At 48.3% G+C, this 27,808-nt stretch overlaps 1 protein-coding gene across 1 annotated transcript in view; it reads left to right on the top strand.

Moving 5' to 3' along the window:
• Positions 1-25,526, top strand: part of maml3 (mastermind-like transcriptional coactivator 3) — a 131,607-nt gene extending 106,081 nt beyond the window's left edge. The window contains exons 4-6 of the mRNA XM_045207964.1: positions 11,256-11,534; positions 13,559-13,649; positions 24,373-25,526. Coding sequence (XP_045063899.1) covers positions 11,256-11,534; positions 13,559-13,649; positions 24,373-25,526 — 1,524 coding nt within the window. The remainder of the gene's footprint in view (positions 1-11,255; positions 11,535-13,558; positions 13,650-24,372) is intronic.
• Positions 25,527-27,808: the final 2,282 nt, after the last annotated feature.

Raw genomic sequence — 27,808 nt, forward strand, 5'->3', positions numbered from 1 at the left:
CGGGTAAGAATGTCTATTTCACCAGCCACGTTGGCGGGTGGTCAGTTTGCAGGGCTCTACAGTGCCAACCTTACGTTCGCATTTGCGAATAAAAATAGTCAATAAGTCAAGTATGAGCACATGTGCGAGTTGCGATTTACAGCAGAAAAATGCTGTAAAGTAGCTGTTTTCAAAGTATTTCTGCTGTTTTGTTTCATAGCTGCTAATCGCACAAATAAATATGAATCTTATATCTGTCCTTGCGCAGCCTCACTGCTTGGCAGGGTGAAGTGCTGATAGATTCATTTCTGCATAACAGTTGGTCTAATTTACTCAAAAGTCTACTGAAGTGACACTTTGTCCTCGTGTTTCTTGGCTATTTACATTTGTTTTGTTCACAAGCTTGGTTGTTTTTCAATGTTAGTTTGAGTCTGCTGCTTCAACTGATATCTACAGGTTAAACAGACCAACCCTCTTCTCCCTCTACAACACTTTTAAATAGAGCCCTCCCTCCCTACAGATGAAACAGACCAACCCTCGTCTCCCTCTACAACACTTTAAATAGAGCCCTCCCTCCCTACAGATGAAACAGACCAACCCTCGTCTCCCTCTACAACACTTTAAATAGAGCCCTCCCTCCCTACAGATGAAACAGACCAACCCTCGTCTCCCTCTACAACACTTTAAATAGAGCCCTCCCTCCCTACAGATGAAACAGACCAACCCTCGTCTCCCTCTACAACACTTTAAATAGAGCCCTCCCTCCCTACAGATGAAACAGACCAACCCTCGTCTCCCTCTACAACACTTTAAATAGAGCCCTCCCTCCCTACAGATGAAACAGACCAACCCTCGTCTCCCTCTACAACACTTTAAATAGAGCCCTCCCTCCCTACAGATGAAACAGACCAACCCTCGTCTCCCTCTACAACACTTTAAATAGAGCCCTCCCTCCCTACAGATGAAACAGACCAACCCTCGTCTCCCTCTACAACACTTTAAATAGAGCCCTCCCTCCCTACAGATGAAACAGACCAACCCTCTTCTCCCTCTACAACACTTTAAATAGAGCCCTCCCTCCCTACAGATGAAACAGACCAACCCTCTTCTCCCTCTACAACACTTTAAATAGAGCCCTCCCTCCCTACAGATGAAACAGACCAACCCTCTTCTCCCTCTACAACACTTTAAATAGAGCCCTCCCTCCCTACAGATGAAACAAACCAACCCTCTTCTCCCTCTACAACACTTTAAATAGAGCCCTCCCTCCCTACAGATGAAACAGACCAACCCTCTTCTCCCTCTACAACACTTTAAATAGAGCCCTCCCTCCCTACAGATGAAACAGACCAACCCTCGTCTCCCTCTACAACACTTTAAATAGAGCCCTCCCTCCCTACAGATGAAACAGACCAACCCTCTTCTCCCTCTACAACACTTTAAATAGAGCCCTCCCTCCCTACAGATGAAACAGACCAACCCCTCGTCTCCCTCTACAACACTTTAAATAGAGCCCTCCCTCCCCTACAGATGAAACAAACCAACCCTCGTCTCCCTCTACAACACTTTAAATAGAGCCCTCCCTCCCTACAGATGAAACAGACCAACCCTCTTCTCCCTCTACAACACTTTAAATAGAGCCCTCCCTCCCTACAGATGAAACAGACCAACCCTCTTCTCCCTCTACAACACTTTAAATAGAGCCCTCCCTCCCTACAGATGAAACAGACCAACCCTCTTCTCCCTCTACAACACTTTAAATAGAGCCCTCCCTCCCTACAGATGAAACAGACCAACCCTCGTCTCCCTCTACAACACTTTAAATAGAGCCCTCCCTCCCTACAGATGAAACAGACCAACCCTCGTCTCCCTCTACAACACTTTAAATAGAGCCCTCCCTCCCTACAGATGAAACAGACCAACCCTCGTCTCCCTCTACAACACTTTAAATAGAGCCCTCCCTCCCTACAGATGAAACAGACCAACCCTCTTCTCCCTCTACAACACTTTAAATAGAGCCCTCCCTCCCTACAGATGAAACAGACCAACCCTCGTCTCCCTCTACAACACTTTAAATAGAGCCCTCCCTCCCTACAGATGAAACAGCATAAGAGGGGACTAGTGTATGAGTGCTGTAACTTGGGAGGATTTGTGTTAATGTTGGAATGTATTAGTGGAAGGGTGTGTGTACATTGTAATGGTTGTATTTACTGTTGGTGTATAGACTGTATGTCAGTGGGGTTTGAATATCAATGTGTGTGTACATGTGTCAGTGTGTGTGTGTGTGTGTGTGAGTGTGTGTGTGTTGGAGTGTGATAGTTTAATGAAGCCGTGAGGTCTGGCTTCACCATCTGCTCGAGGTTGCTGTGTGTGTGTGCCAGTGTGTGTGTGTGTGCCTGTGTGTGTGTCCGTGTGTGTGTTGCGTAATACCCATGTTAGACAATGTGTTTTAATACACAATCAGTATCACAGAGTATCACACACACCCTTCAAGATGTGTACAGTAATGTATTTAACAGAAAGGCAGAAAGTACATGTTTTATGTATACACACACACAGATATACACACACCTCTCCATGTACTGTTTGTGTATTTTGATCAGGCAGGGCTGTCCGGAGACGTGTGCTGCTCTTTAGGGGTCCTGACAGTTAGGACCCCATATTAATGGGCTGATCACTGCTGATCAATCACTACAATATCCTCTCTCTCTCGCTCTCTCTCTCGCTCTACCTCTCTCTCTCTCTACCTCTCTCTCTCTCGCTGTAACTCTCTCGTTCGCTCTACCTCTCTCTACCTCTCTCTCTGTACCGCTCTCTCTCTCTACCTCTCTCTCTCTACCTCTCTCTCTCGCTCTCTCTTCTTTCTTGGTGTGTTTGGACCATGATAGTTTGTTGGTGGTGTGGACACCAAGGAACTTAAACTCTCGACCCGCTCCACTACAACCCTGTCGATGTGAATGGGGGCGTGTTCGGCCCTCCTTTTCCAGTAGTCCACGATCAGCTCCTTTGTCTTGCTGATGTTGAGGGAGAGGTTGTTATCCTGGCACCACCTTTCCAGGTCTCTGACTTCCTCCCTATAGGCTGTCTCATCGTTGTCGGTGATCAGGCCTACCACCGTTGTGTCGTCAGCAAACTTAATGATTACATTTACATTTACATCATTTAGCAGACGCTCTTATCCAGAGCGACTTACAGTTAGTGAGTGCATACATTATTTTATTGTTCATACTGGCCCCCCGTGGGAATTGAACCCACAACCCTGGCGTTGCAAACGCCATGCTCTACCAACTGAGCTACATCCCTGCCGGCCATTCCCTCCCCTACCCTGGGAGACGCAGGGCCAATTATGCGCCGCCCCATGGGTCTCCCGGTCGCGGCCGGCTACGACAGAGCCTGGATTCGAACCAGGATCTCTAGTGGCACAGCTAGCACTGCGATGCAGTGCCTTAGACCACTGCGCCACTCGGGAGGCTTAACACATAATGATGGTGTTGGAGTCGTGCCTGGCCATGCAGTCGTGGGTGAACAGGGAGTACAGGAGGGGACTGAGCACGCACCCCTGAGGGGCCCCTGTGTTGAGGATCAGCGTGGCAGATGTGTTGTTGCCTACCCTTACCACCTGGGGGCGGCCCGTCAGGAAGTCCAGGATCCAGTTGCAGAGGGAGGTGTTTAGTACCAGGGTCCTAAGCTTAGTGATGAGCTTTGTGAGCAATATGGTGTTGAACGCTGAGCTGTAGTCAATGAACAGCATTCTCACATACACACTACCGTTCAAAAGTTTGGGGTCACTTAGAAAGGTACTTGTTTTCGAAAGAAAAGCATTTTTTCCCCCATTAAAAGAACATCAAATTGATCAGAAATACAGTGCAGACATTGTTAATGTTGTAAATTGCTATAGTAGCTGGAAACGGCTGATTGTTAATGGAATATCTACATAGGCTTACAGAGGCCCATTATCAGCAACCATCAGTCCTGTGTTCCAATGGCACGTTGTGTTTGCTAATCCAAGTTTATCATTTCAAAAGGCTAATTGATCATTAGAAAAATTTTGCAATTATGTTAGCACAGCTGAAAACTGTTGTGCTGAATAAAGAAGCAATAAAACTGGCCTTCTTGAGACTAGTTGAGTATCTGGAGCATTGGCAATTGTGGGTTTGATTACATGCTCAAAATGGCCAGAAACAAATAACTTTCTTCTGAAACTCATCAGTCTATTCTTGTTCTGAGAAATGAAGGCTATTCCATGCGAGAAATTGCCAAGAAACTGAAGATCTCGTACAACGCTGTGTACTACTCCCTTCACAGAACATCGCAAACTGGCTTTAACCAGAATAGAAAGAGGAGTGGGAGGCCCCGGTGCACAACTGAGCAAGAGGACAAATACATTAGAGTGTCTAGTTTGAGAAACAGACGCCTCACATGTCCTCAACTGGCAGCTTCATTAAATAGTACCCACAAAACACCAGTCTCAACGTCAACAGTGAAGAGGCGACTCCGGGATGCTGACCTTCTAGGCAGAGTTGCAAAGAAAAAGCCATATCTCAGACTGGCCAATAAAAAGAAAAGATTAAGATGGGCAAAAGAACACAGACACTGGACAGAGGAAGATTGGAAAAAAGTGTTATGGACAGACGAATCAAAGTTTGAGCTGTTCGGATCACAAAGAAGAACATTTGAGACACAGACCAAATGAAAAGATGCTGGAGGAGTGCTTGATGCATCTGTCAAGCATGGTGGAGGCAATGTGATGGTCTGGGGGTGCTTTGGTGGTGGTAAAGTGGGAGATTTGTACAGGGTAAAAGGGATCTTGAAGAAGGAAGGCTATCACTCCATTTTGCAACGCCATGCCATACCCTGTGGACGGCGCTTGATTGGAGCCAATTTCCTCCTACAACAGGACAATGACCCAAAGCACAGCTCCAAACTATGCAATAACTATTTAGGGAAGAAGCAGTCAGCTGGTATTCTGTCTATAATGGAGTGGCCAGCACAGTCACCGGATCTCAACCCTATTGAGCTGTTGTGGGTGCAGCTTGACCGTATGGTACGTAAGAAGTGCCCATCAAGCCAATCCAACTTGTGGGAGGTGCTTCAGGAAGCATGGGGTGAAATCTCTTCAGATTACCTCAACAAATTTACAACTAGAATGCCAAAGGTCTGCAAGGCTGTAATTGCTGCAAATGGAGGATTCTTTGACGAAAGCAAAGTTTGAAGGACACACTTATTATTTCAATTAAAAATCAATGACTACATTGGAGTGGGTCTAGGGTTTCCAGGGATGATGGTGTTGATGTGAGCAATGACCAGCCTTTCACTCACTCTACCTTTCTCTCTCTATATCTCTCTCTCTCAATACCTCAGTATCTCCTCCTCCTTATATTCTTGGTCCCCCCCCCCCTTCTTCCTCTCTCTCTCCTATTGAAGTGTGTGACAGATGTGTTACTACTGCAGAAAGCACCCAGACACTGTGTGTTCCACCACCACTATGAGAGGCTTATTGTTTGTGCATGAGGTCCAGAGTGTAATGTAGTGTGCGGTGCTGCGTGCGGCCTCAGTGTGTGCATGAGGTCCAGAGTGTAATGTAGTGTGCGGTGCTGCGTGCGGCCTCAGTGTGTGCATGAGGTCCAGAGTGTAATGTAGTGTGCGGTGCTGCGTGCGGCCTCAGTGTGTGCATGAGGTCCAGAGTGTAATGTAGTGTGCGGTGCTGCGTGCGGCCTCAGTGTGTGCATGAGGTCCAGAGTGTAATGTAGTGTGCGGTGCTGCGTGCGGCCTCGAGTGTGTGCATGAGGTCCAGAGTGTAATGTAGTGTGCGGTGCTGCGTGCGGCCTCAGTGTGTGCATGAGGTACAGAGTGTAATGTAGTGTGCGGTGCTGCGTGCGGCCTCAGTGTGTGCATGAGGTCCAGAGTGTAATGTAGTGTGCGGTGCTGCGTGCGGCCTCAGTGTGTGCATGAGGTCCAGAGTGTAATGTAGTGTGCGGTGCTGCGTGCGGCCTCAGTGTGTGCATGAGGTCCAGAGTGTAATGTAGTGTGCGGTGCTGCGTGCGGCCTCAGTGTGTGCATGAGGTCCAGAGTGTAATGTAGTGTGCGGTGCTGCGTGCGGCCTCAGTGTGTGCATGAGGTCCAGAGTGTAATGTAGTGTGCGGTGCTGCGTGCGGCCTCAGTGTGTGCATGAGGTCCAGAGTGTAATGTAGTGTGCGGTGCTGCGTGCGGCCTCAGTGTGTGCATGAGGTACAGAGTGTAATGTAGTGTGCGGTGCTGCGTGCGGCCTCAGTGTGTGACAGCAGAACAAAGCCCATAATATTACTGCAGTGTGGTCACCATGGGGACAGGACAAGTGACTTCACCTTGGCTGCAGAGCATACCGAGGTGTACCACACACACACACACTTTGTCTCATATGCAGCCAGCCGCACAATCGTCATCTCTCATACACACACACACATACATACACACACACACACACACACACGTATATTTCTGCTGTGTGTGTGTAATGTAATCACTTGTGCTCTCCCTGCCTCCTAACCCAATAAACCTGACAGCCTCTGCTCCTCCAAAAACACATCCTACCTACCCACCGGAACGACAGATAACTCTTCCTCATCTCCCTCCCCTCTTTATAAGTCATATCATCTATGATCTACCTCTCTGCAGGCGTATTCATGTGACCACCTCTGTCTTTCTATTGTCTATCTCCTTCAGAGTGTTTCTATATGTTGTACTAATAGTCATGGTAGACTGACTGACTGTATGAAGGTACAGTATCATGAATATATATCCTCTATCTACTGGAGTGCTCTATAGTCTCGCACAGATGAGAGAGAGAGAGAGAGAGAGAGAGAGAGAGAGAGAGAGAGAGAGAGAGAGAGAGAGAGAGAGAGAGAGAGAGAGAGAGAGAGGTTCCCGCGGGACTGCCCGGTGTTGTCGGGGGTGACCAGGCACAGCGGCCATTGCTTCTCCTACGAGCACCATCTGCTTCTTGCCACGGATACAGTTGCCAGGCTGCCTGCTTTCCTTTCCTCCTCTTTCCTGTCCTCTTCCCCTCTTTCCTCTCCTCTTCCCTGCTTTCCTCTCCTCTTCCCCTCTTTCCTCTCCTCTTCCCTCTTTCCTTTCCTCTCCTCTTCCCCTCTTTCCTCTCCTCTTCTCCTCTTTTGGCTCTTCTTTTCCTTTCTCTTTCCTCCTCCTTGATACCTGCTCTCCTCTTGTCTTCCCTCATGTTCTCTCCTTTCATTACCTTCCTCTCTTCCCACTATCGCTCTCCCTTTGCCCTCTCATCCCCTCTGTCTCTCTTTGTCCGCCCACCTCTCTTCCCTTCTTTTTCTCCCATGAGGTTGTTAGGGCACGACACAGGACCAGTTAGAGGAGAGAGAGATGAATCCAATCCGAGGAGAGAGGGAGAAGAGAGAGAGAGAGAATAGGTATAATGTGGGTGAAGATGGGTTGGAAAAATAGGGATGAGAGTGATGGAGAAGAACAGAGGAAGGGAGAAGAACACAGAGAGAGAGAGGAGGAGAAGAACAGAGGAAGGGGGAAGAACACAGAGAGAGAGGAGGAGAAGAACAGAGGAAGGGGGAAGAACACAGAGAGAGAGGAGGAGAAGAACAGAGGAAGGGGGGAAGAACACAGAGAGAGAGGAGGAGAATAACAGAGGAAGGGGAAGAACACGAGAGAGAGAGGAGGAGAAGAACAGAGGAAGGGGGGAAGAACACAGAGAGAGAGGAGGGGAAGAACAGAGGAAGGGGGAAGAACACAGAGAGAGAGAGGAGGAGAAGAACAGAGGAAGGGGGAAGAACACAGAGAGAGAGGAGGAGAAGAACAGAGGAAGGGGGAAGAACACAGAGAGAGAGGAGGAGAAGAACAGAGGAAGGGGGAAGAACACAGAGAGAGAGGAGGAGAAGAACAGAGGAAGGGGGAAGAACACAGAGAGAGAGGAGGAGAAGAACAGAGGAAGGGGGAAGAACAAAGAGAGAGAGGAGGAGAAGAACAGAGGAAGGGGGAAGAACACAGAGAGAGAGGAGGAGAAGAACAGAGGAAGGGGAAGAACACAGAGAGAGAGGAGGTGAAGAACAGAGGAAGGTGGAAGAACACAGAGAGAGAGGAGGAGAAGAACAGAGGAAGGGGGAAGAACACAGAGAGAGAGGAGGAGAAGAACAGAGGAAGGGGAAGAACACAGAGAGAGAGGAGGAGAAGAAGAACAGAGGAAGGGGAAGAACACAGAGAGAGAGGAGGAGAAGAACAGAGGAAGGGGGGAAGAACACAGAGAGAGAGGAGGAGAAGAACAGAGGAAGGGGAAGAACACGGAGAGAGAGGAGGGAGAAGAACAGAGGAAGGGGGGAAGAACACAGAGAGAGAGGAGGAGAAGAACAGAGGAAGGGGGGAAGAACACAGAGAGAGAGGAGGAGAAGAACAGAGGAAGGGGGAAGAACACAGAGAGAGAGGAGGAGAAGAACAGAGGAAGGGGGAAGAACACAGAGAGAGAGGAGGAGAAGAACAGAGGAAGGGGGAAGAACACAGAGAGAGAGGAGGAGAAGAACAGAGGAAGGGGGAAGAACACAGAGAGAGAGGAGGAGAAGAACAGAGGAAGGGGGAAGAACACAGAGAGAGAGAAGGAGAAGAATTATGGAGAGAGGGAGCGAGAGGAGAAAGACCGAGAGGGAGAAGAGATCGTAGATCAGAGTCGTCATGATTGAGCCATCTGCTGAGAGAGGAGACCAATGAGCCTGTTACACACACACACACACACACAGAACACCAGTGACCCCTGCAGGCCAGACCCCGCTACTGCACCGTGCCACTCACTCCACTCAGGCATCATTTTATTGGCCTGACCGGCTGGCATCATGGTGTGCCAAGCAGGAGATGAGACGGCTCGGAGTATCGACCAGTCTGGTCTGGCTGTCTGGTCTGCTTATTGTGCTTACTGGGAGGAGTCTGTTCAAGCTTCTCTCTCTCTCTTTTATCACTCCATCCCTCTGTCTTTCTCTCCATCACTCACTCCCCCTAACATCTTTTATCTCTCCCTCCGTATTCTTCTCTCTTCACTCTCTCTCTCTCTCTCTCTCTCACTCACTCACTCACTCACTCACACTCTCTCTCTCTCTCTCTCTCTCTCTCTCTCTCTCTTCTCTCTCTCTCTCTCTCTCTCTCCCTCTCTCTCTCTTTCTCACTCTCTCTTCTCTCTGTTTCTCTCTCTCTCTCTCTCTCTCTTCTCTCTCTCTCTCAAAACTAACTGGCACTTAGGACAATGTGTAGCCAACCTTCCCTAAAACAACAGTGAACAAAATAAAACACCATTCATTCATTCTAGTCCATTGTCGACACCAAGCAGTGCTAAACGATGGGCGCTCTTATCCGAAACAATGTACTGAATTAACCTTTAATAGATTCCTGAGCGGGCTCGTCTAATTGGTCGGTTGGGGCTGTAATGGTGTTCCAGAGTGCTGTTTCATCCTATTAAAGATTAGCATGCGGCTAAGTGGAGGAAGTAGCTCTTTATATGCTAATGAGGGGGTAATGTATGCACAGAGGATCCACAATCCCATGTGCCTAAGGCTAGGACTACCCATACTGCACTGGGAGGGGATGAGAGTGAGGGGTTAGCTGGGAGGAATCTTTGAAACTGTGGTGTTTAGTCTGAAGGAAAATCCACTACATGACCAAAGGTATGTGGACACCTGCTCGTCGAACATCTCATTCCAAAATCATGGCCATTAATATGGAGTTGGTCCCCCCTTTGCAATAACAGCCTCCACTCTTCTGGGAAGGCTTTCCACTAGATGTTGGAACATTGCTGCGGGGACATGCATCCATTCAGCCACAAGAGCATTAGTGAGGACAGTCACTGATGTTGGGCGATTAGGCCTGGCTCGCAGTCGGTTCCAATTCATCCCAAAGGTGTTCGATGGGGTTTAGGTCAGGGTTCTGTGCAGGCCAGTCAAGTTCTTCCACACCGAACTCGACAAACTATTTCTGTATGGACCTCGCTTTGTGCACGGGGGTCATGCTGAAACAGGAAAGGGCCTTCCCCAAACTGTTGCCACAAAGTTGGAAGCACAGAATCGTCTAGAATGTCATTGTATGCTGTAGCGTTAAGATTTCCCTTCACTGGAACTAAGGGGCCTAGCCCGAACCATGAAAAACAGCCCCAGGCCATTATTCCTCCTCCACCAAACTTTACAGCACTATACATTGGGGCAGATAGCGTTCTCCTGGCATCCGCCAAACCCATATTCATCCGTCGGACTGCCAGATAGTGAATTGTGATTCATCACTCCAGAGAACGCGTTTCCACTGCTTCAGAGTCCAATGGCGGTGAGCTTTACACCACTCCAGCCGACGCTTGGCATTGCGCATGGTGATCTTAGGCTTGTTTGCGGCTGCTCGGCCATGGAAACACATTTCATGAAGCTCCCGACGAACAGTTATTATGCTGACGTTGCTTCCAAAGGCAGTTTGGAACTTGGTAGTGAGTGTTACAACCGAGGGCAGACTATTTTTACGCGCTACGTGCTTCAGCACACGGCGATCCCGTTCTGTGAGCTTGTGTGGCCTACCACTTCACGGTTGAGTCGTTGTTGCTCCAAGACGTTTCCGCTTCACAATAACAGCACTTACAGTTGACCGGGGCAGCTCTAGCCGGGCAGAAATTTGACGAACTGACTTGTTGGAAAGGTGGCATCCTATGACGGTGCCACGTTGAAAGTCACTGAGCTCTTCAGTAAGGCCATTCTACTGCAAATGTTTTCCTAAGGAGATTGCATGGCTGTGTGCTCGATTTGATACACCTGTCAGCAACTCACTCATTTGAAGGGGTGTCCACATACTTTGGTATATATAGTGTATCCTGCTGAGGCTGTTCACCTTTACACAGGGTTCCTGAGATAATCCTTTACACAGGGTTCCTGGGATAATCCTTTACACAGGGTTCCTGGGATAATCCTTTACACAGGGTTCCTGGGATAATCCTTTACACAGGGTTCCTGGGATAATCCTTTACACAGGGTTCCTGGGATAATCCTTTACACAGGGTTCCTGGGATAATCCTTTACACAGGGTTCCTGGGATAATCCTTTACACAGGGTTCCTGGGATAATTAATGTGTCATTGTATTGTAGGTTTTAAGGTTGCTTCAGTCTTCAGTTGAATGCTCTGTGAAAAGTGCCACACAAACATTTACTCCTTGATTTGATTAATTGCTTGGTCAGCTAATTGATTGATTGATCATCCCACCAATAAGAACCTATCACTGATCTCCCTCCCCCTCTCTCTCTCTTTAGGAACAAGGTGTGGTGGGAATGTCGCGGCAGCCCGGTGCCGTCCCGCCCCCTCACCCTGCCGGGGGTGTGGCCTCGGGCGCAGGGCCCAATCAGGGCGCAGGGGCCCCTCCCGGTTACCTGGGCAACCAGCAGCAGGCGGCCATGATGAAACAGATGATGGTGATGGAGCAGGAGAAGAGAGTCCAGCTCCACATGATGGAACAACAGAAACAACAGCTAATGAGAGAGCAGAGACAACAACAACAACAACAACAACAACAACAACTACTGGCTGAACAGGTGAGAGGAGGGAGGGAGATGAAGGGACAGACCAGAGAGGGGGAGGAGGAGCAGGTGGATGTGGGGACATGATTACCGCACCGTCTCTCTCTTTCTCCCCCGTCTGTCTGTGTTGCAAATTAATCACCAAAGCGTCTCCTCTCCTCTTTAGCTGTCTATATATACACACACACAGTCACAGACACATAGTCACAGACACATAGTCACAGACACACAGTCACAGACACACAGTCACAGACACACAGTCACAGACACACAGTCACAGACACACAGTCACAGACACACAGTCACACATTTATAATCAGCTCTCACGTTTACTAACATCCCCCTCTACACTAACCCCCTCCCGATGCTTTAGGATTCCTTTGATGTCCTCAGATAGTGTGTGTGTGTGTGTGTGTGTGTGTGTGTACACAACACCTGCTGTGATAATTTGGTGTTTTACTTGTATTTTTCCCTCTGTGTGGAAACTGGTGTTAAAGAGTTCTGAACTCCCTAAGTCCACACACACACACACACACACACACACACACACACACACACACACAGCAAGTTGAATGTGATTGGCACAACACAACATGCAGACATGCATACTATTATCTCCTGATTTTCTCTCTATACCTGTTGTGTTCTAAATGAACATTCTAAGTTGTTACTGGGTTACTAGAATTAACCTGCCAGACTATAGCTATATATACTGGGTTACTAGAATTAACCTGACAGACTATAGCTATATATACTGGGTTACTAGAATTAACCTGACAGACTATAGCGATATATACTGGGTTACTAGAATTAACCTCACAGACTATAGCTATATATACTGGGTTACTAGAATTAACCTGACAGACTATAGCGATATATACTGGGTTACTAGAATTAACCTGACAGACTATAGCTATATATACTGGGTTACTAGAATTAACCTGACAGACTATAGCTATATATACTGGGTTACTAGAATTAACCTGACAGACTATAGCTATATATACTGGGTTACTAGAATTAACCTGACAGACTATAGCTATATATACTGGGTTACTAGAATTAACCTGACAGACTATAGCTATATATACTGGGTTACTAGAATTAACCTGCCAGACTATAGCTATATATACTGGGTTACTAGAATTAACCTGACAGACTATAGCTATATATACTGGGTTACTAGAATTAACCTGACAGACTATAGCTATATATACTGGGTTACTAGAATTAACCTGACAGACTATAGCTATATATACTGGGTTACTAGAATTAACCTGCCAGACTATAGCTATATATACTGGGTTACTAGAATTAACCTGCCAGACTATAGCTATATATACTGGGTTACTAGAATTAACCTGACAGACTATAGCTATATATACTGGGTTACTAGAATTAACCTGACAGACTATAGCTATATATACTGGGTTACTAGAATTAACCTGCCAGACTATAGCTATATATACTGGGTTACTAGAATTAACCTGACAGACTATAGCTATATATACTGGGTTACTAGAATTAACCTGACAGACTATAGCTATATATACTGGGTTACTAGAATTAACCTGCCAGACTATAGCTATATATACTGGGTTACTAGAATTAACCTGACAGACTATAGCTATATATACTGGGTTACTAGAATTAACCTGACAGACTATAGCTATATATACTGGGTTACTAGAATTAACCTGACAGACACTGATTCAAGATTGACAACAAACAGAGATAAATTGTTATGCACTAAATGAACATTCTTAATTGAGTGACATTATACACACTCCAGACTACCTATTTATAACAGGTTCGTACAGTTAGTTTGACAACATTTTATGTGAAGGGTTAGGCATATTGTCAGGCATATTGTACTGTATTGCTTTTTCATGGTTGTTTCCAGGTGATAGTAGCCTGTACGTTTTGGCTACTGATTGAATTGACCTTTAATAATGTCATGGAACAGGAAGTGATGCCATAGAACAGGAAGTGATGTGGTTGTGTCTGTTCTTCTTCTGTGGTCGTGTGTGTGTGTATAGCTCCAGCAGCAGCAGCAGCAGCAGCAGCATCTCCCCAGACAGATGGTCCAGGGTCAGAGAAACCCCTACCCCCAGGTCAACCAGTACCAAGGTAACATATTATACACCCCTACCCCCAGGTCAACCAGTACCATTATACACCCCTACCCCCAGGTCAACCAGTACCATTATACACCCCTACCCACAGGTCAACCAGTACCATTATACAACCCTACCCCCAGGTCAACCAGTACCAAGGTAACATATTATACACCCCTACCCCCAGGTCAACCAGTACCAAGGTAACATATTATACACCCCTACCCCCAGGTCAACCAGTACCAAGGTAACATATTATACACCCCTACCCCCAGGTCAACCAGTACCAAGGTAACATATTATACACCCCTACCCCCAGGTCAACCAGTACCAAGGTAACATATTATACACCCCTACCCCCAGGTCAACCAGTACCAAGGTAACATATTATACACCCCTACCCCCAGGTCAACCAGTACCAAGGTAACATATTATACACCCCTACCCCCCAGGTCAACCAGTACCAAGGTAACATATTATACACCCCTACCCCCAGGTCAACCAGTACCAAGGTAACATATTATACACCCCTACCCCCAGGTCAACCAGTACCAAGGTAACATATTATACACCCCTACCCCCAGGTCAACCAGTACCAAGGTAACATATTATACACCCCTACCCCCAGGTCAACCAGTACCAAGGTAACATATTATACACCCCTACCCCCAGGTCAACCAGTACCAAGGTAACATATTATACACCCCTACCCCCAGGTCAACCAGTACCAAGGTAACATATTATACACCCCTACCCCCAGGTCAACCAGTACCAAGGTAACATATTATACACCCCTACCCCCAGGTCAACCAGTACCAAGGTAACATATTATACACCCCTACCCCCAGGTCAACCAGTACCAAGGTAACATATTATACACCCCCTACCCCCAGGTCAACCAGTACCAAGGTAACATATTATACACCCCTACCCCCAGGTCAACCAGTACCAAGGTAACATATTATACACCCCTACCCCCAGGTCAACCAGTACCAAGGTAACATATTATACACCCCTACCCCCAGGTCAACCAGTACCAAGGTAACATATTATACACCCCTACCCCCAGGTCAACCAGTACCATTATACAACCCTACCCCCAGGTCAACCAGTACCAAGGTAACATATTATACACCCCTACCCCCAGGTCAACCAGTACCATTATACACCCCTACCCACAGGTCAACCAGTACCATTATACACCCCTACCCCCAGGTCAACCAGTACCAAGGTAACATATTATACACCCCTACCCCCAGGTCAACCAGTACCAAGGTAACATATTATACACCCCTACCCCCAGGTCAACCAGTACCAAGGTAACATATTATACACCCCTACCCCCAGGTCAACCAGTACCAAGGTAACATATTATACACCCCTACCCACAGGTCAACCAGTACCATTATACACCCCTACCCCCAGGTCAACCAGTACCATTATACACCCCTACCCCCAGGTCAACCAGTACCATTATACACCCCTACCCACAGGTCAACCAGTACCAAGGTATCATATTATACACCCCTACCCCCAGGTCAACCAGTACCATTATACACCCCTACCCCCAGGTCAACCAGTACCATTATACACCCCTACCCACAGGTCAACCAGTACCAAGGTAACATATTATACACCCCTACCCCCAGGTCAACCAGTACCAAGGTAACATATTATACACCCCTACCCCCAGGTCAACCAGTACCAAGGTAACATATTATACACCCCTACCCCCAGGTCAACCAGTACCATTATACACCCCTACCCCCAGGTCAACCAGTACCATTATACACCCCTACCCACAGGTCAACCAGTACCAAGGTAACATATTATACACCCCTACCCCCAGGTCAACCAGTACCATTATACACCCCCTACCCACAGGTCAACCAGTACCATTATACACCCCTACCCACAGGTCAACCAGTACCATTATACACCCCTACCCACAGGTCAACCAGTACCATTATACACCCCTACCCACAGGTCAACCAGTACCATTATACACCCCTACCCACAGGTCAACCAGTACCATTATACACCCCTACCCACAGGTCAACCAGTACCATTATACACCCCTACCCACAGGTCAACCAGTACCATTATACACCCCTACCCCCAGGTCAACCAGTACCATTATACACCCCTACCCACAGGTCAACCAGTACCATTATACACCCCTACCCACAGGTCAACCAGTACCATTATACACCCCTACCCACAGGTCAACCAGTACCATTATACACCCCTACCCACAGGTCAACCAGTACCATTATACACCCCTACCCACAGGTCAACCAGTACCATTATACCTCCTACCCACAGGTCAACCAGTACCAAGGTAACATATTATACACCCCTACCCACAGGTCAACCAGTACCATTATACACCCCTACCCACAGGTCAACCAGTACCATTATACACCCCTACCCACAGGTCAACCAGTACCATTATACACCCCTACCCACAGGTCAACCAGTACCAAGGTAACATATTATACACCCCTACCCACAGGTCAACCAGTACCATTATACACCCCTACCCACAGGTCAACCAGTACCATTATACACCCTGTGATGTCACGAGAGGCTGTGTCCTGGAGGGACGTTACATCCCCCTGAGGTGGCTGCAAACCCAGACAGCTATGGCTCCATCTGCTGGTATGGTCGGGAACTCCACCCCTCTATGGCCAATCTTCCCACGCAGCTGAAACAAATGAGGAGCTGATGAGCTGAAGGTTGGGGAAGGGAAGAGACACAGTCTCCAGGCTGGGCTCTCTGGAGGACAAGAGTGCTGCACGTCCACTTCCAGGAGGAATATAAGGATTTGGAGATACTTACCTTTGGGGAAATACTCACCTTTGGATATATGCACCGGTGGAAATACGTGTGGGACATTTGGAAGGACGTTTTGCTGGGTTGGCCACTAGCTGCAACGTGGAAGACAGTAAGACTGGGGAAAAGTTATTTGAGCGAGGGAGAGTTATGATTTTGGATGTGGAAGAGACATCCCTGAACTGTTAACCCTTAAGAGCCACCAGAGAACAGTATTGTGTTATACTTTCGTTAGTTTCCCAAGACCTTTAATAAAATCCTTGTTTTGGTTGAACCTGGTCTCCTTGCACTACTTGAGCAATCCCGCTGAAAGCTGTGTAGCCTCTCGTGACGTCACAGATGGTGGAGAATACGGGCACGCTCAAGCGTTAATAGTGCATGTCAGAGGAGGATACCGAAGGTTTGATCACCCAGTTTTCCAAGTTGGCCGTAGGCTCCCGCCTCGACGGAAATGGAGGACATATTGAAAGCCCTTGTTGCTGGCCAGCAAGCCCAGATGCAAGCAAACGTGGCTCTCTTGGAGGAGCAAAAGAAAGCCAACCTTCTGAAGGCAGAGGAATTGCAGTTGCAGAGACAGAGGGTGGTCCAAAATACCCGCCCAATAAAGGCAAGTGACTTTATATCTAAGATGGGAGCTACCGATGACATTGAGGCATACCTGCATGCATTTGAGGCCACGGCCACTAGGGAAGCCTGGCCCAAGCAACAGTGGGTTGGTCTGTTAGCCCCCTTTCTAACCGGGGAATCGCTGAATGCTGTCCGGGACCTGGGCCCTGACCAGGTTACTGACTATGATGCCCTGAAGTCTGAGATCCTCAGCAGATATGGACTCACAAAGTTTGGTATGGCCCAGCGCTTTCACAGTTGGACCTTCCAACCAGACCAACCTCCTCGGCCGCAGATGCATGAACTTGTCCGAATCGCAAGGAAATGGCTGGATCCGCAGAGGAATACAGCAGCGGCGGTGGTGGAGGCCGTTGTGGTGGATCGTTACCTACGCGCCCTGCCTTATGAGGCAAAACGGTTCATCAGTCAACAGGCCTTGACCACGGCTGATCTGACCGTGGAAGCTGTGGAAAAGTACCAGGCCACAGCGGAGATGCTGAATGCTTCCCGAAAAGACCCCAGGAGTGCGGCCCCACCACAAATGGGAAGAACCCGTCCAAAGGACCCCAAGGTCTCGAACCCAGCCACGTCAGGACTTATCCCGGCTCCAGGGGGAGCCAGAAACCAGGCGGGTCCAAGAAGAGTACACCAGGATGGGGAACCTCGACAGTGTTACCGGTGTGGGGAGATGGGACATATCTCCTGGCAGTGTGGGAAACCAGCCGATGAACCTATGCCCACTGCGGAGTCCTCCAGCTCAGCACCCACACACCGTTTTGCCTCGCTCTTGGGAGTCGTAGATGGCGGCCCAGATCGACCCCCCCACCTGCCCGGTAACTGTGAATCACCATGATGTGGAGGCCTTACTGGATTCTGGTAGCCGGGCCACCCTGGTGCGTAAGGATTTGGTGGGCCCAACGTGTCTGACCCCCGGGGAAAGTCCTCCCAGTTTCCTGTGTCCATGGAGACACCAGAGAATACCCCATTACTGAACTTACAATGACCAGCACACGGGGAACCATACACACGACGGCGGGGGTGGTTGATTCCCTCCCCGTCCCTGTCCTAATTGGACGAGACTGCCCAGCCTTTTACCCACTCTGGAGAGAGTCTCAGGAGAGGATAACCCGAGTACCTCGGAAACGGAGAGGCAAGACTCATCCTGGGAAGGCTCCGGTGCAATCCTCCGAGTTACTCACTCCCGCCCGGGCTCTGATAGGGATGGCAGGTGCCCAGACCGACACAGAGACGGAGCTACAGAATCTGGACAAAGAACTGTCTGGTCTGAAGGGGACCGCTGAGAGGTATCGTTTGTTAAAGCAACAGTTAGACATGAAGACAGAAGAGTTAGATATCCTCCAGGCTAAACTCCAACAGAGCTCCTTCCCTAAGCAACAGGAGGAGCTGGAGAGGCTGCGCAGGACCATCGAGGAGTGTGAGGAGACCCTGCGCAGTAGTAAGGAGGTCCAGAAGAAGGCAGAGGAGAAGTACAAGGTGTTGGAGAACAAGATGAAGAATGCGGAGGCAGAGAGAGAGAGGGAACTGAAAGCTGCTCAACAGAAGCTAAACTCTGCTAAAACCAAGGCTGATGCGTTCAGTAAGAAACTCAAGGAGAGACAACAGGAGGCTGAGTCCCTGGTCCTAGAGTTGGAGGAGTTGAAGAGAGAGCAGTCTGGCAAGCACCACGGCAATGCGGACGCCCTCTCCCGGCGTGATGCCTTCTTCGCTGCCTTTACCCCGACGAGGACGTCGGTCCCGAGGAGGGGGATGTGTGATGTCACGAGAGGCTGTGTCCTGGAGGGACGTTACATCCCCCTGAGGTGGCTGCAAACCCAGACAGCTATGGCTCCATCTGCTGGTATGGTCGGGAACTCCACCCCCTCTATGGCCAATCTTCCCACGCAGCTGAAACAAATGAGGAGCTGATGAGCTGAAGGTTGGGGAAGGGAAGAGACACAGTCTCCAGGCTGGGCTCTCTGGAGGACAAGAGTGCTGCACGTCCACTTCCAGGAGGAATATAAGGATTTGGAGATACTTACCTTTGGGGAAATACTCACCTTTGGATATATGCACCGGTGGAAATACGTGTGGGACATTTGGAAGGACGTTTTGCTGGGTTGGCCACTAGCTGCAACGTGGAAGACAGTAAGACTGGGGAAAAGTTATTTGAGCGAGGGAGAGTTATGATTTTGGATGTGGAAGAGACATCCCTGAACTGTTAACCCTTAAGAGCCACCAGAGAACAGTATTGTGTTATACTTTCGTTAGTTTCCCCAAGACCTTTAATAAAATCCTTGTTTTGGTTGAACCTGGTCTCCTTGCACTACTTGAGCAATCCCGCTGAAAGCTGTGTAGCCTCTCGTGACGTCACAACCCCCTACCCACAGGTCAACCAGTACCATTATACACCCCTACCCACAGGTCAACCAGTACCATTATACACCCCTACCCCCAGGTCAACCAGTACCATTATACACCCCTACCCCCAGGTCAACCAGTACCATTATACACCCCTACCCCCAGGTCAACCAGTACCATTATACACCCCTACCCCCCAGGTCAACCAGTACCATTATACACCCCCTACCCACAGGTCAACCAGTACCAAGGTAACATATTATACACACGGTATTCAAGTGTGATGAAACGTACGTACTTTTTAGTGGGCTGCAGGGCAGAAAATAGTTGGTCTAAAATAAATCGAGCCCACACACTCCACCACGTCCTTTATTCACTAACATACAACCATCCTGACCAAGATCCACCACGTCCCTTATTCACTAACATACAACCATCCTGACCAAGATCCACCACGTCCCTTTATTCACTAACATACAACCATCCTGACCAAGATCCACCACGTCCCTTTATTCACTAACATACAACCATCCTGACCAAGATCCACCACGTCCCTTTATTCACTAACATACAACCATCCTGACCAAGATCCACCACGTCCCTTTATTCACTAACATACAACCATCCTGACCAAGATCCACCACGTCCCTTTATTCACTAACATACAACCATCCTGACCAAGATCCACCACGTCCTTTTATTCACTAACATACAACCATCCTGACCAAGATCCACCACGTCCTTTATTCACTAACATACAACCATCCTGACCAAGATCCACCACGTCCCTTTATTCACTAACATACAACCATCCTGACCAAGATCCACCACGTCCCTTTATTCACTAACAAACAACGTTTCCATCCTGACCAAGATCCACCACGTCCCTTTATTCACTAACAAACAACGTTTCCATCCTGACCAAGATCCACCACGTCCCTTTATTCACTAACAAACAACGTTTCCATCCTGACCAAGATCCACCACGTCCCTTTATTCACTAACAAACAACGTTTCCATCCTGACCAAGATCCACCACGTCCCTTTATTCACTAACAAACAACGTTTCCATCCTGACCAAGATCCACCACGTCCCTTTATTCACTAACAAACAACGTTTCCATCCTGACCAAGATCCACCACGTCCCCTTTATTCACTAACATACAACTATCCTGACCAAGATCCACCACGTCCCTTATTCACTAACATACAACCATCCTGACCAAGATCCACCACGTCCCTTTATTCACTAACATACAACCATCCTGACCAAGATCCACCACGTCCTTTTATTCACTAACATACAACCATCCTGACCAAGATCCACCACGTCCTTTATTCACTAACATACAACCATCCTGACCAAGATCCACCACGTCCCTTTATTCACTAACAAACAACGTTTCCATCCTGACCAAGATCCACCACGTCCCCTTTATTCACTAACAAACAACGTTTCCATCCTGACCAAGATCCACCACGCCCCTTTATTCACTAACAAACAACGTTTCCATCCTGACCAAGATCCACCACGTCCCTTTATTCACTAACAAACAACGCTTTCCATCCTGACCAAGATCCACCACGTCCCTTTATTCACTAACAAACAATGTTTCCATCCTGACCAAGATCCACCACGTCCCTTTATTCACTAACAAACAACGTTTCCATCCTGACCAAGATCCACCACGTCCCTTTATTCACTAACAAACAACGTTTCCATCCTGACCAAGATCCACCACGTCCCTTTATTCACTAACAAACAACGTTTCCATCCTGACCAAGATCCACCATGTCCCTTTATTCACTAACAAACAATGTTTCCATCCTGACCAAGATCCACCACGTCCCTTTATTCACTAACAAACAACGTTTCCATCCTGACCAAGATCCACCACGTCCCTTTATTCACTAACAAACAACGTTTCCATCCTGACCAAGATCCTTGCAGGATCCAAACCTGGTTTGTTTGTGAATAAAGGGATGTGGTGAAACGTATAAATGTAAGGGCTCTAAGATACAGTACACACACATACACACACGTGCACACACACACATACACACACACACACATACACACACACACGTGCACACACACACACATACATACACACACACATACACACACGTGCATGCACAAACACAGGCACACACCCACAGGTCAACCAGTACACATACACATACACACACACCTAAACCCTGACATACCCACAAACACATGCATGGAAACACATGCACATGTGCATGCACAAACACAAACACAGACACACATCCTTACATGCCCCACGCGTGCTCATAAACCTTACACACACACACACACACACACACACACACTGTTGAACATGAGATCATCTCTAACCAGTCAGATTCTCCTCTGCGTATTTCTCTCTCTCTCTCTCTCTCTCTCTCTCCCGTCGGAGGCGTTCCATATCGTTCCGCTTACTCCTCATCGGTAATTTCCTCCGGAAAAATATTCTGCCTCTGCCTGTTACCTTGGCAACCTGTCCCGGATCCCCCAGGGTTCCGGCGACGCTGTCGGAGAGAGAGACAGATCTGCTCCTCCCTGAGAGAGAGAGAGAGAGAGAGAGAGAGAGAGAGAGAGAGAGAGAGAGAGAGAGAGAGAGAGAGAGAGAGAGAGAGAGAGAGAGAGAGAGAGAGAGAGAGAGAGAGAGAGAGAGAGAGAGAGAGAGAGAGAGAGAGAGAGAGAGAGAGAGAGAGAGAGAGAGAGAGAGAGAGAGAGAGAGAGAGAGAGAGAGAGAGAGAGAGAGAGAGAGAGAGAGAGAGAGAGAGAGAGAGAGAGAGAGAGAGAGAGAGAGAGAGAGAGAGAGGCGGGGGAGGCAGAAGAAGATAAAGAGACATTTGCAGCTATTAAATATAGTCTTTCTAACAGAGGGAGGAAAGTGATAACTAGAGAGAGAAGAGAGGAGACAGAGGGAAGAGGAGTCAGTATGCAGGTTTCCATTGACCAGGTTTATTAGACAAAAGCAATGTTGCAAAAAAATAAGTGTGATGGAAATGGCAGATATAGGACACGTTTTGTAAAGATTGACAACATTTTGATCCGTTGGACAGGGGTGGAGTTTTCTTTTATCTAACTTTATTTATTGCGACAAATGATGATGGAAACAGTGTTTTTCAGAATAAATGATGATTGACGAATACTTTTGAAGGTATGTGGGGCACGTGATGTCATCACGTAACTATAAAGCTCCACTAGGCTACACAGTTCATTCTAAATGCCTACTGCTTGCCAAATCCATTTTTTCAACCAAAAAATTATGTTTCAAGAATGCCTGAATTGCTCCGCCTTGCTTTTCTGGTTGGATGGCAAGTTTCATCGTATTATTTCAGATCTACAGGAGTGAAAGTTTCACCATGGCACGGACCGTGGCGATACGTTGGCACAATGACAATTATTAGAATATGGTAAATAGGCCTTTTAGTCAATTATTGCATTCTATCCATGCTGGCTTTCACCGGCTACCTGAAACATTAAACATATAGATGGGAGGTCATACAGGCTGTCGCAATTTATTAATGCGCAGTTTGCCTAAATGGGTAATGGAAACACTTCAACACCCATTTTTATTTATTTTTATGTTTCATCATTACATCCAGCTGTTTTTATTCACACAGGATGGTTAAATGGAAAGGCACCCTAGCAGGCAATTGTCGCATCTATTTTCTATGCTAACTTTCTAAATGTGGACAAAAAATCATTGGACAAGTTAATGGAAACATAGCTAGTGAGGTCTTGTCAGGTCTCGTTTGTAGAGATTTAGGTCCAACTTGAGTTCCTTTAAGACGTGGGAGTTAGCAGAAATCACTCTGTCAGAACATTGCTTGTTTGTAGAGATGGGTATCAGATGAAGGTCCAACCTGAGTTCCTTTAAGATGTGCTAGTTAGCAGATATCACTATGTCAGTCAGAACATTGGCTCCAGTGGGAATGGCCTTTCTTCTCTTCATAGTGGAATGTTAGCACAAACAGACTGGTACCCAGGCTATATATTCCCCTATATATGTATATATATATATTCCCCTATATAGTGCACTACTTATGGGCAACAAGATGGCACCCCGATATTCCCTAGCCTGAAATCCACACCTGTTTTGTGCAGTTTGACGTACGACACAGAGTGCAAGGAGTGGAATGTTAGCACAAACAGACTGGTACCCAGACTATATATATTCCCCTTTTATAGTGCACTACTTATGGGCAGATCGTTTATGTAGCTAACCCTGGCCAAAGGTAGTGCACTACGTAGGGAATAGGGTGTCAATTGAGACACAGTCTAATGTTCCTGTCGGGCACTAAACGTCATTTAGAGAGGAGAGAGGGAGAGAGGGTGTTAGAGGGAGAGAACAGATTAGTGAAATGGTGTCAGAAGAGGTTTATTGGGGGATTTAAAACCATTTCCACGCTATGCTATGCATTCCTCCTCCTCTCATCTCCTCTTCTTCTCCTCTGCTCGACCTGTTAAAGCCAAGGTTCTGTTACTAATAGAGGGAAAGGAGGGAGGGAGGGAGGAGGAAGAGAGGGATGGAGATATCCTTCTTTCCGGTTGATTTAGTTCAATTTTTTTACTTTGGTTTGGCACGTAACACTCAGCACTTAATCGTCAGAAGTGGATACCTTTCCAGAGTTAAAGAGGCTCTCTCACGTCATCTCAGTTTCTAGTTCTCTGTACTTGTTTGACTTTCCATTCTTCATTCTGGCTAACAAGATCATGTACTTCACATGTGGAATATTGTTGACCTTATAAGAAGTAAACAAACTATGAATAAAAGGACATCTTGATAAAAGAAACCTCAGTGACCCCTCTGTTCCTCTTTAACACTCCTCTAACCCCTCCCCTCCTGTCCTCTCTCTCTCCACCGCTCTTCTTCTCTCTTTCTGACCTCTAACCTCTCCTGTCTCCTTTCTGTCCCACCAGGAGCGCCCCAGGAGATGGCGGCTAGGAGCCATGCTCTCCAGAACATCCGCGCCGCCCGCCTCCTCCAACAACAACAACAACAACAACAACAACAGAACCAGCAGATGGTCCAGATGAACCAGGGCGTCCCAGGGGGCTCGGTGGGTCCCCAACCTGACATGAGCCTCCCCTACAGCGGGCAGGGAGCCGGCCAGCAGTCCCTCTACAGCCTCAACCCCTCCATGAGCCAAATGATGCAGCAGCAGCACCAACACAACCAAAGCGTCCAGACCTCCATGGGGCTACCACCAGGACACAACCCAGCGGCGCAGGCCCAGAGGCAGGCAGGAGGAGGTCCCGGGGTTGGAGGTGGAGGAGGATACGGAGGACCACAGGGGATGATGATGAACTCCATGTCCCAGCAGCCCCTCAAGGGCCCGCCCAACGCCAAAGCCCAGGCCCAGAGGCTGCAAGGCATGCTGGGAATTGTAGGCGGAGGAGGAGGACCGGGAGGAGGAGGACCACAGGGAGGGATGGGAGGGTGGCCACCCCAGCAGGGGCAGTCCCTCCAGGGGATGGGAGGGCCAGGAGGGGTAGGAGGACCAGGCAGGACTACAGGCGATATGGTGGGCTTTGGCTCAGCCCAGGGGGGCTACGGTTCCATGCAGCCTGGACCGGGACAACAGCCTCCACACCCACGCCTGGCCAAGCAGCACTTCCCTGGGCACCCACAGGGCCACCCCCACCCCCAGGCTATGGGTCAGGGACAGCCCATGGACCCCAGGGCTATGAACCCTGCTGCGGGCATGGCCGGGCCCATGATTGCCCCTCACATGGCTGGACCAGGCCAGCCCAGGACCAACCAGCCCAGACCCATGGTAATGCCGGGACAGGGGGTGATGGGCCAGGGCGTGCCCAACATGGGGGCCTTCGGACAGGGGCCGGCGATGGGGGTGGGCCCTGGAGGTGGAGGGGGGTATGTCGGACAAGGAGGGGTAGGGGTCGGAGGTCAGCCCCAGGGCTACCAGAGGACATCTAGTCAGGACCTGTCATCTTACGGATACGGGGGCGGGCAGGGGGCGCCGTCGGGTGGGGGGTTCGGATTGGCTGATGGGACGGGGGCGGACTTGGACACGAGTGACGGTTGGATGGAGGAGTTCTTCCCCAACCAATAGCAGAGCTGGAAATGTACTGTGGAGTTTTTACTGGACGGACTAACGACAAACTGGGGAAAACTTTATCGAGACAAGAGAACTGGACAGACAGACGGACAGTCGCCATATTTTGTTTTGTAAAGCATGAACGGACGAGAAGAAGAGTTCTGTGTCGTGTATTTATGTGTGTGTGTGTGTGCGGTCACGGTATTTAAAAGGCCTCTAACAGTAAACGCGTTCTGGTGGTTGTGAAATATCATTCGAGATAGAGAAGAGTTAGGTTTTGCTGTCCTATTTGGCCATGTTTTAAACCCATCCCTTTAGCAGTGTGTCATAACTGGGCTGATAGCTTAAGACAGGAGAGAGAGGAGACTGACTACAAGACAGGAGAGATGGGAGACTGACTACAGGACAGGAGAGAGAAGAGACTGACTACAAGACAGGAGAGATGGGAGACTGACTACAGGACAGGAGAGAGAAGAGACTGACTACAAGACAGGAGAGATGGGAGACTGACTACAAGACAGGAGAGATGGGAGACTGACTACAAGACAGGAGAGAGAGGAGACTGACTACAAGACAGGAGAGATGGGAGACTGACTACAAGACAGGAGAGATGGGAGACTGACTACAAGACAGGAGACTGACTACAAGACAGGAGAGAGAGGAGACTGACTACAAGACAGGAGAGATGGGAGACTGACTACAAGACAGGAGAGAGAGGAGACTGACTACAAGACAGGAGAGAGAGGAGACTGACTACAAGACAGGAGAGAGAGGAGACTGACTACAAGACAGGAGAGACTGACTTCAAGACAGGGGAGATGGGAGACTGACTCCAAGCTCTCAAAACGGTGGAGAATCTTTTTAATATTTGTTTTTCAATATGAGTTTTTCTTCGATACCTGGGTTATTGGATTGTGTCTGACAGGTTTCACATCAATCCCCTCCATGTTATATTCATGCTGTGTGTGATGGATCGTAGCATTTATACACATGCAGGTCCTTTTAAAGACAGAAGAGAGACAGTCAAACGAGCAGACATACAGACAGACCAGGAGATAAACACACACAGACACACACCGTCACGTCAACCCATTTCTGTGACAGCCATCAGTGCTCAGAAGAGAGCTATCAGCTCACTGCTCCCATTTCTTCCCTGTTTCACATTTCTATTCACCCTCCCTGCCCCTCTCTCCCCTCTCTCTCCCTCCCTCTCTCCATCCCTCCCACTCTCTCTCCCTCCTCTCTCCATCCCTCCCCACTTTCCTCCTCTCTCCCTTCCTCCCCACTTTCCTCCTCTCCCTCCCTCCTTCCCTCTCTTCCTCCCCTCTCTCCCTCCCTCCCTCCATCCCTCCCCTCTCTCCCTCCCTCCATCCCTCCCCACTCTCCCTCCCTCCCTCCATCCCTCCCCACTCTCTCTCCCTCCCTCCTCTGTCTCTCTCCCTCTCTCCTCTCTAGAGACTTGTTTTTTGTCTGCGTTTGTTGGTTTGTTCGTCTGGCTGTGTGTACTGTGAAAACATCAGAACAAAACAAATCGTGTTCCTCTTCTGTAGCGGTATTCAGCGCAAACGCCGCGCGGTCGCCCCACGGTCCTGTTGCTAAGCAACCGGCCTGCTCTCTCTCTCTCTCTCTGAGCCGAGAACTTGAGCTCCTCTTCATTTCCTGTTCGCTGGTAGCTGTTACACACCACACACACACTACTCCCCAACGGCTGAGAGGAGAAGTAGATTATTGTCAGCCAGTCGTTTCAGCCAGCCAGTCGTTCAGTCGTTCAGTCAGCCAGTCGATCAGTCAGCCAGTCAGACAGTTGTTCAGTCAGCCAGTCGTTCAGTCAGCCAGTCAGCCAGTCGTTCAGTCAGGCAGTCAGCCAGTCAGCCAGTCGTTCAGCCAGTCAGCCAGTTGTTCAGTCAGCCAGTCAGAAGGCAGTTAAGGGAGTAGTGGCAACAATGTAACATCATCATCTGTCTGTGTTATTATCAAATATATATAGAAATTGACTAAACAGACTAGCTAGGTATTGAATGTATTCAAGCACCACAAGTGACTTCATTTGAAATAGAAACTAAAAACCATTGTCGGACATCTTTGAGCCCCCTCGGACATGTTATTATCATTTTTTAGTGCTTTTTTAAATAAATAAAAATTGATGTATTTATAGATTTTTTTTAAATTATAATTTTCTCCCGAATTGGTCTGAAATTAAATGTTATTTTGACAGTGAACTTAACTTTCAACACAATTCCTACTATCTCTCTCTGTTCTTTTCTCTTTTGCTCTAGTCTAGTAGGGTCTACATGCAA

This window comes from Coregonus clupeaformis, chromosome 27 (genome assembly GCF_020615455.1).
Source record: "Coregonus clupeaformis isolate EN_2021a chromosome 27, ASM2061545v1, whole genome shotgun sequence".
Taxonomy (NCBI): domain Eukaryota; kingdom Metazoa; phylum Chordata; class Actinopteri; order Salmoniformes; family Salmonidae; genus Coregonus; species Coregonus clupeaformis.